Source organism: Echinops telfairi, unplaced genomic scaffold, assembly GCF_000313985.2.
Source record: "Echinops telfairi isolate 266 unplaced genomic scaffold, ASM31398v2 ScPeMD7_9;HRSCAF=40, whole genome shotgun sequence".
Lineage (NCBI taxonomy): Eukaryota > Metazoa > Chordata > Mammalia > Afrosoricida > Tenrecidae > Echinops > Echinops telfairi.
Window position 1 is genome coordinate 30,676,695 of NW_022103906.1, and position 9,719 is coordinate 30,686,413.

A 9,719-nucleotide genomic window follows, 5' to 3' on the forward strand; every position below is an offset into this window, starting at 1 on the left:
TGGATTGGGATAACAGTTGTATGAGCCCCTAATAAAATGTTAAAAAAGAACAAAAAGAAAAAGAAAAAAAGAAAACAAAACAAAAAAAAATACAAATAAAAATAAAAAATCGTGCCTGTACACAATGAGGAGGAGGTGAGCACATGACTGAGACACGGTACTTAAGAGTAAAAAGCAACAACAGTAAATACTTCTTTGTACACAATCCTGCAACAATGGTAATAGCAACGAGATTTTACGAGTAGGTACATAAGGCAATCTGTAAACTGAAAGGAAAAAATGGTTGGGAAGCCATCTCCATAGTGTGGTGCTGGCTGCCCTTGAGTTGATTGTGACTGATGGTGACACCATGCTCCGAACAGAACTGTTCCATCGGGTTGCCAAGGCTGTGATCTTGCAGAAGCAGAGTGCTAGGCTTGTCTTTTGAAGTGCCTCTTGTTGAGTTTGAACTGTCAACCTACTTACTACCCGCCGAGTGCTTAACCACCGGCATCACACAGGAAGCTTCTCCATAAGTCTTGGAGAGCGGTAATACGAGCATAATCTAGGGGAGTGGCAGAGGAAATCATAAAAAATATATGGAAAAATGGTAGCTATTTCAGTCTTTCACAAGTATATATTTTTATCTATTCTCTGAAGTTAGAAGCCCTGGTAGTGTGATGGTTATGCCTTGGGCTGCTAACCACAAGGCCAGAGTTTGAAACCACCAGCCAGCTTCAAGGGAGAAAGATGAAGCTTTTTAGTTCCATGAAGAGTTACAATCTCAGCAACTCACAGGGGCAGTTCTACCCTCTTCTGTAAGGTCACTTAGGGTCATCTGAAAGCACAAGGGCGATATTAACAAAAACGAGGTATCAGGTTTGGCTTTGGACATTCCGAGTTCAAAAGATAGCTGAGAAGTTTGTGTAGGAGGTAGTTCAAAAGTAGATAAAAACTCAGGTGCATAAAGAATCCTAAACCGAACTATGAGATTTTTGTAAAATAAAGGGATTCTCAGAAGGCTGGGTAAAATGAGAATATAGACTTCCTACATTCTTCTTTAGTGTGGACTGCCCTCATGGTGGTGTAAGTTAGATGTTGAACTGGTTGCTGGTCCCAATCTACCAGCTGCTCTATGCGCCCCGAGACGAGGCCATCTGCACCCATCAAGATCTACAGTCTCAACCTTATGTAGGGCTGCTGTATGGTGGAACTCACTTGATGGCAGTGACTGGATGGGCTTTTAAGTGTAGGCTAATCTGAACACGGATATATCAACTCCCAGTTGAAAATCCAATTTTGATTTCTTTTCGAAAAGCTCGACTCTTTCCCATATGTTCTGGGCATCAGCTACAAAATCAGAATTATTAAAATTTCCTACACATTTAATGTCTGGTACTTGTTAACGTAGAAACAATAAGTAGACCTTTTAATGATTTTAGGAGATTTTATGAAAGTAAACATAACCTTACCTTCTCATAATGGGTTTCCATGCATAAAAAGATGGTGTATGCTGTTAAACATGCTAAACAGCCTTCAAGGTATGATTGGCCCCCAAGCTTCTCTGCTTCTGCATAAAGGTTATTTAGAGTTCGAACTGTTTCTTCAAATTGTTGTCTATCAATCTGTTAGGAAAAAGGAATTTAAAAACTTGTAATTTTGCTGGGGAAATCAGCAACTCACTAATGCTTGCTATCATTAATTTACTTTGGTGTTTTGACAATTCAAATAAGCCTCACTTATCAACTATTTTATTATCTGACATTTTACATGGATTAAATTAGGAAGTTTACTATGTTTTGTGCATTAATAATGTATGCCTGGCAGTCCTACCTGCCAAGGTGCGAGGCATGAGGTGGGATGTTAGCTGGGATGACTAATTAGCCAGTGTGGCTAGACCATGATTCTCTGTGGTTTGGCAGTTATGTAACCATGTTTGTATCGTCTATCTTTGATCCTAAGTGGCTACCTTCCATTTTAACATTCATGCTGATTTTCACATATAGTGATATATGTGAAACATATAGTTGTATAGTGATATGAATTTCATTTTCCATATCATTTTCCAATCTCATCTTTGGAACCTAACCACGATGATAAATGAGGATGTACAAAGGGACTTCAAAATGGTCGTGAAAAATGAAATTTAAAGATAACAGAATTTTCCCACAAACTTTTAGAAGCCTCTTCCAATTCCTATCTAACTGTTGTTGTTACTAGTTATGGAAATGACTCAGTCTTATGGTAACCCTCATGCACATCAGAGTAGAACTGTTTACCATAGGGTTTTCAAGGTTTCAGAAGTTTGTAAAGTTTGTAAAGTTTCAGAAGTTTGCCCTCTGAGACACTCTTGGGTAGGTTTGAACTACCAACCTTTCAGTACGTAGTCAGTGCTTAACTGCCTGCCCCACCCAGGGGCTCTAACTCTATCTTTATCTAATAGCTAACACTCTTTTTAAGTGAGAAAGCCTGAACCTCCTGAAACTCTTTAGGCTTTAACATTACAGCTCTTACAGCCACTGAACGTCTTCACATCTCAATGTTAAGGTTGCCTCAGAGGTGACCTGATAGCAACTGGTTTTGGAGACCCTGGGTGGCACTTGGGTAACCATCAGCCATCTGCCAAGATACTACAATGGGCCTCAGCGAAAGTGGAATGAGATACTGTTCCAGTCCTCAGAAGTTTAGCTACGAGAGCAGAAGAGATAAGTGTGTATAGTAACATAATAAACTGACAGGGTGTTAAAAGAGAACCATAGATAAAATACAAAGGGGCTTAAAAACGCTCATGGAAAAATAGAATTAAAAGATAATGGAACATTTCCTTAAATTTTTTGAAGTGCCCCCCTATAGTGGAGATACAAAAGGAAGGAAATGTTCCCTTTATCTAGTGAGAGTAGATGATCTTCAACAGAATTACTTATAAACTGGTACTTCGTATACAAGAGAAAAGGAAGAACATTAAGCAGAAGGATCAAGCAGTACAAGCTTATATTCTGTTTATTCAAACTTCCCTCTTTGGGCAAACTAACAAGATGTTTTATTATTGTTGTATAGTGATATGAATTTCATTTTCCATATATATCAGATGCTTCTCAGTTCTTCATGCATTTGTGTTTCTTCAAGGATCATTTTTATGTAAAATCCTTTAAAATTTTAATCCTTGAAAAATTTGTTAGTATATTTGCCTCAACTGTTTTTAGATATTCTCTTAACTTCTGTTACTGAAAAGCTCACACTGCACAAGGCAAAATCCTAAACTACCACATATTTTTTCAAACAGACTTTTCCGTTACCTACTCCTATTCAGTGACACTGAAGAGCCCACTACACATTGAGCTGCTAACCAAAAGGTGAGTGGTTCAAACCCACCAGGGTCTCTGAGGGAGAAAGACGAGGTTGTCTGTTCCGGTAAAAGTTTCAAATCTCAGAAACTCAAGAGGCAGACCTACTGTCCTGTGGTATCACCATGAGTCAGAATTGACTCTTGAGCAGTGGTTCTCAACCTTCCTAATGCTGTGACCCTCTAATACAGTTCCTCATGTTGTAGTGACCCCCAACCATAAAATTATTTTCATCGCCACTTCATAATTGTCATTTTGCTACTGTTATGAATCGGGCGACCCCTGTGAAAGGGTCATTTGACCTCCAAAGGGGCCGTGACCCACAGGTTGAGAAGCGCTGCTCTATGGCATAGTTTGACTTTTTTTTTAATTCAGTGCCACTACCATCTTAATTTGTATTAATACTACTATGGTCATCTAATTTCCATTCAAACCATCTGCTTCTACTTTCCTCTTCCAATATCACTTCTCCCATCCATGCCTTATAGATTTCAAATCTCAATACATTATCCTTGGGCTTTCAAAACCCATTAGCAGGGCATTTCATCTAATACTATTGTTCTTAGTAACAAACCACTACTTATCTGTTGTCATTTTGGGCTGTCTCTCTTATAATGCTTCCCTCATTCCTACAAATAACTGCTTATATAGAATTCTCTCTTTTATGAACTCTTCCTTTGTATACAAAGACAGAAAAAAACTAAGGCCATGGTCAAATACAAAAGTGGACTTGTAAACACTGAAAGTCAAAAGGCAGAAAAATACTAACAATTTATAAATTATCAAGGGTTCATGAGGGAGGGGGGAAAATGAGGAACTGATACCAAGGGCTCAAGTAAAAAGAAAATGTTTTGAAAATGATGATGGCAACATATGTACCAATGTGCTTGACAAAATGGATGGATGTATGGACTGTGATAAGAGCTATACAAGCCCCCAATAAAATGATTAAAAATTAAAGAAAGTCAGAAGGGAAACAGAAATCAGGCTGTAATTTTTGCTACTTGTTGAACTATGTGGTAGAGAGCCTGATGCTGGCGCGTAAGATGATCGCAGTGGCAAGTCAACAGGTAATCTCTACGGACAGATGAAGAGACATATTTTAAAAATGATTTAGGGAAATGTTTCAATTCTGAGTCATTGTTTTTTATCTACTCCCTGGGTGCCCAAGATGCCTGTCGCTATGAGCTGTGAGCTGCCTGAGTCCTTGCAACTTATGGTAACTCCAGGTGTGCAGTAGACCTGTTCCATGGGGTTTTCAAGAGTATGAGCTTTTGAGAACATGTTGCCTGGCCTACCTTCTGAGGCACCTCTGGGTGGCAGCTCAGTGCCAACCAGAGGCAAGTAGTCAACTTCACAGCAAGTAGTCAAGCACATAGTTGCATATACCACCCATACCCCGAGACTCCTAAAAATGTCTACATTTTGGCTAAAACTGAGAGTAAAGCTTCCTTGCAAGAACTGTGGCAACAAAACAATAAGCATCAAAGTATTCTAGTCCAACAGGCAGCGGGGAAAGTCAATACAGCAAGTTTGGCCACAGGCGGAACTTGTCCTCACTTGCAAATTAAAGGGTAAGCATGTGGTTAAAAACAAAACAAAAACGCTGAAAAGTAATGCAAGACATTTGTGTATTAGTTTCTTCCTATTGTAAGTTGCCAAGTGTGATAGTCTCACAAAAGGAAAACCAACCCCAGTGGTAGAGCAATCAGTAACATTTTTAGGGTAAGTAGTAACAAAAGAAAGAAATCTTTTAATTTTCCATCAAACAAAGCAAGAAAAAAATCTAAACCTGTAATTTAAATTTAATCTCAACACGGGGAAAAAATGAAAAGTTTTCCAAAGCTGTTTAAAGTACAGGCTAGTGTTTTATGCCAAGCATTTAAAAAGGATAAAAATGAAAGGCACAATTGAACAGCACCAGTTAACATTTCATACATTACCACAAGCAGTTCAGTCCTGGGCTACATGAAATGAAAGAACTAAAAGGATTCCAGAATTTAAAAACACCGATTTCCTGTAGGAACTAGTGGAGGGATAACGATTGTATTGTTTTATTCTGACTATAAAATGAAAGTTCTACCACACACAGAGAATAGAAGGTTGGTGTCTCATTCGGCACACTTATATTTGACTAAAGTACAGATTAGAAATCTGACATAAAACCTAAACAAAAGAATCTTGTGAATACAAAATGTGTGGTGAAAAAGAGTTTATATTTGGATATGAAAGAACACGAACTGGGTAAGTCATAGTTTCTATTAGAGGATTAAAAGTAAAACATTTGATCCATTTCAGATAAGTCCTAACATGTAAAACATGTTACCTGTGATGTCAAACTATTTTAAAAAACAGCATTGGCAGCTTAGGATAATAGGCAACTTGCTCAAGCTGCTCACAGCACTGTGGAAATGCCAGGTCTAACACCTTGACAACCCACTCCCGGTATTTTGTGTGATGTCTCACAACTCGTATTTGTACACACCACCTTCATAAAGCTAGTATGGTTTTTAGATCAAGAGGCACGCTTGGCCCTGTAGCCTGCCCATGGGAAGAACGCAAGCTGAAGGAAAGGAATACGGAAATTGGTGCTTTGTTACTCGCCCCCCCCCCCCCAACCCTAGGAATCAAGTACAACCACCCACCTAACTACAAGCTAACTCTAAGTGACTGCTACACATTTCTCTCGCACACACTCATCTATGCCCACTTATTCCATGACCGGTATTTAATTCCACACCCATGTCATACCTAATCACCTCTCAATCTGAGCCACAAAGCTTCCTCCCATCTAACTAGTAATTGACCTCTTAACAGGAAATAGAGTCTACAGGATACACAGCTCAAGACCAAAGGAATTCATCTTTGGGTGTATGCATATTAGTGGCACAAGAAACACACCCACCCACATCCACCACTGTACCCTTACAAGAAAGTACAGGGCTTTTTTAATTAAAAAAAAAAAAAGGCAGGCCTAAAGAACACTGAAATAAATCCCATTTGTCCACTTTTGAATGCCAGGCTGCTTAAAGGTCTGTTCTAAAGGCAGTTTGATCTACAAGTCAAGGCTGGTGATCCTAAGTGGGAGTGACTAGTTGACAGCCTTGTTCTGAGATATCCAGTCTAGGCCCCTCTGTGTCCCAATGTTTTTCAGGTCTCACGGGGGTCCGTGTACCCGGCCCGGAGTGTGGCCAGCACATGCCATAAGGGCCAGTCATCAGAATGATTTCTCTTGTGTGGTGAGGGAGGATTATAGTTCATAACTTGCTGGGCGTGATGGCCTGGGACCAGGGGATGCTCCCCATCACGGCCCTCAACAACTGGGCGGGGGGGCGGAGACTGCTGGACATCAGAGATCCAGCCAGGGGCTTGCTTTCACACTTCCTCTGCCAACATCACGTCTTGCTCAGTGGCCCTCTCCGTACACTTTGGGCCCAGGCCCCTCTGCCTTCCCCTTCCCAGGGCCGACAGACCCTTAGCCGGCCCGGTGTTGGCCCCGAGCCTCCCCTTCTAGGGGCGTCTCCCCCTCTCGGCCCAAGGCAGGTGCGGGGAGCCAGGCAGCGTACCCGGTTCTCCAGCTCGGCGGGGAACTTGGTCTGGAACTGGCAGCGTGTGCCGCTGCTGTAGTCTCGCTGGATGAAGACCTTCCCGGACACCGGCGCCTGCTGCGGCCTCATGGCGAGGACAGGATGGGCCGCGCTGCGGGTTCGGAGGGACACCAACCACGGGTCAGAGCCGTGGCCTGGAGCCGGGACTCCGGCCCGCCAGCCCTTCGGACCCACCCACGGTCCAGAACAACCCCGGGCCTCCCCCGCCCCACTCCCCCTCGCCCATGCTGTCCCGACAGGCCTTTCGCTGCCGCCCGGCCCCGGGCCCGCGCCCCCCACCAGCCGGGTTCGGCCCGGGAAACACGAACCCGCCTCCTCGGCCCTCCAGCCGTTGTCGCGCTGCTTCCCCGTCACTTACGTCATGCCGCAAAAGGCCTCTTGGCCCGCCCCTCCAGTAGGCCCCCCCCCTCCTACCGCAAGTGTCGGAGCCACCCCGAGCTCCGGCCGTAAAGTGACTGTGCCGAGGCCGCGCGTCGCGGGCTGGGTCTCCGGGCGACTCCGCCTCTCGCCCCAGTAGCCCTTTCCGGAAGGCAGAGCGGGGCCTGGCGGAGCGACGGAGATTTGCCGGGACTGGAGGCGACGGCAGGGTCCAGGCGTGTGACACTCGTGATTTCCCATCGAATCAGTGCCCGTTTTTTAAAAATCGTTTTATTAGGGCCTCATACAACTCTTATCACAATCCATACATACATCCATTGTGTCAATCACATTTGTACATCCATTGCCCTCATCATTCTCAAAGCATTTGCTCTCCACCTAAGCCCCCGGCATCAGCTCCTCATTTTTTCTCCTCCCTCCCCGCTCCCCCTTCCTCATGGGCCCTTGATAATTTATAAATTATTATTTTGTCATATCTTGCCCTGTCCGACGTCTCCCTTCATCCACTTTTCTGTTGTCCGTCCCCCGGGGAGGAGGTCACATATACGTAGTTCCTTGTAATCGGTTCCCTCTTTCCAACCCACCCTCCCTCTACCCTCCCAGTATTGCCACTCACACCACTGGTCCTGAAGGGATCCTCCGCCCTGGATTCCCTGTGTTTCCAGTTCCTATCTGTACCAGTGTACATGCTCTGGTCTAGCCAGACTTGCAAGGTAGAGTTCGGATCATGACAGCGGGGTGGGGGGTGGGGGAAGAGGGGGAGTATTTAGGAACTAGAGGAAAGTTGTAATTTTTCATCGTTGCTACATCGCACCCTGACTCTGCAAGGGGATCTCCAGTGGCCTACAAATGGGCTTCGCACTGCCCCCCTCATTCACCATGGTAAGATTTTTTTGTTCTGATGATACCTGATAAGGTAACCAGACGTCCCGCTTTTGGCGGGACAGTCCCGATTTTTAACAATTTTTCCCGTGTTCCACAGCGTTTTTTTAAAAAGTCGCGATTTTTGGAACGAATGCACAACAAGCTTGGGTATACGGTTTTCGGCTGCCATGTGGCTATTTCACCAGGATATGAGTTTTATCAATGGTGTTCCGCTTTACCAATATTAAAATCTGGTCACCTTACTGATACCTGATCCCGTCTATTAAATTGGCATTCTGTGATGCTCACTTTCCTGACACAACCACTGAAGACAAAGCGGGTGAATAAGCAAATGTGGTGAAGAAAGCTGATGGTGCCCGGCTATCAAAGATATAGTGTCTGGGGTCAAATCAGTACCCTTATTGTGACGAAGAAGTTTCTGAACACCGATGAAAGGGGTTGTTGTCACTGTGGATCGGACCTCGCAGATTACAGGTGGGACACCACTCAACACTTCAAAACAAATTGCTCACATCAAGCTGGAAAAACCCGGCTGTTGGGGATCTTCCTCACTTGCAGGAGGAAGACAAGAGATGAAGAGTCTGCCTGCGATTCAACAGGCATCTCTCCTGCAACTCTTTTTTTCTTCACATACTCCAAGGATTTTCATCAAATATGCTGGTCTACTCTCCTTTGGGTGACCCCACAAGCAATTCTCGCCTCATCTTTGTTAGCATCCTTTTTCCCAGGCAGCTAAAGAAACTCCCTATTTTTGGTGCATTTTGGTAGCTCCTGGATTATAAAGTTTCTTGGCACCACAACCTGGTTAAAAAAAATGAAGCTCTTAAAGGTATTTTAAAACAGTTTTATCAAGATGTCACTGACATGCAGTAACAGCACATACATACTTAAAAGAGGACAATTTGCAAAGTTCCGACATTGTAGGTTGTCCATTACATTCCAGCTCCTGGCAACCGTGGTGCTGAGAGATGTTTTTAAGGTGGGGACCTTTCAGAATCAGAGCAGTAGGCCTGTCTGCTGATTCATGTATGGGTGCCTTTGAATCACTAACCTTTCAGCTACTGGTAGAACACTTAACTGTATCAGCCAGAGACTCCCGGCACACGATTTGTTAGGTACCCTCTGAGTCGGGTCGACCTTATGTACAACGGAAGGAAACACTGCCGGATTCTGGCCTATCACACTGTATCAATCTGTCTCATCAGGAGTCTCTCCCTTTTTCATTGCCTTTCTACATGACCAGGCATTATGCCCTCCTCCAGGGACTGGTCTCTTACAATAACACGTTCAAAGTACTTGAGCCGGAGACTTACCATCCTTGTTTCTAGGAGCATTCTGGCTGTACTTATTCCAAAGCAGGTCTGCTTGTTCTTTCGGTAGTCCATGGTACTTTCAATATTCTTCATTAGCACCATGTTTCAAATACATCCATTCTTCTTCAGTCTTCCTTATTTAATGTTCAACTTTCACATGCAGATGAGGCCCTTTGAAGATACCATGGCTAGTGTATTAGTCTAGGTACTTT

At 43.6% G+C, this 9,719-nt stretch overlaps 1 protein-coding gene across 2 annotated transcripts in view; it reads right to left on the bottom strand.

The window, feature by feature from the left end:
• The window catches only part of GOLGA7 (golgin A7), a 26,980-nt gene extending 19,724 nt beyond the window's left edge, over positions 1–7,256 (bottom strand). The window contains exons 1-3 of one of the 2 annotated variants that reach the window (XM_004707553.3): positions 7,240–7,256; positions 6,890–7,022; positions 1,452–1,604 (exon numbers count right to left, since the gene is read on the bottom strand). In XM_004707553.3, the coding sequence (XP_004707610.1) occupies positions 1,452–1,604; positions 6,890–7,000 (264 nt within the window). In that variant the 5' untranslated portion in view covers positions 7,001–7,022; positions 7,240–7,256. Of the gene's footprint in view, positions 1–1,451; positions 1,605–6,889; positions 7,091–7,239 lie in introns of those variants that run through there. The other variant, XM_045286869.1, reaches the window with a different exon arrangement.
• Between the last annotated feature and the right edge of the window lie 2,463 nt (positions 7,257–9,719).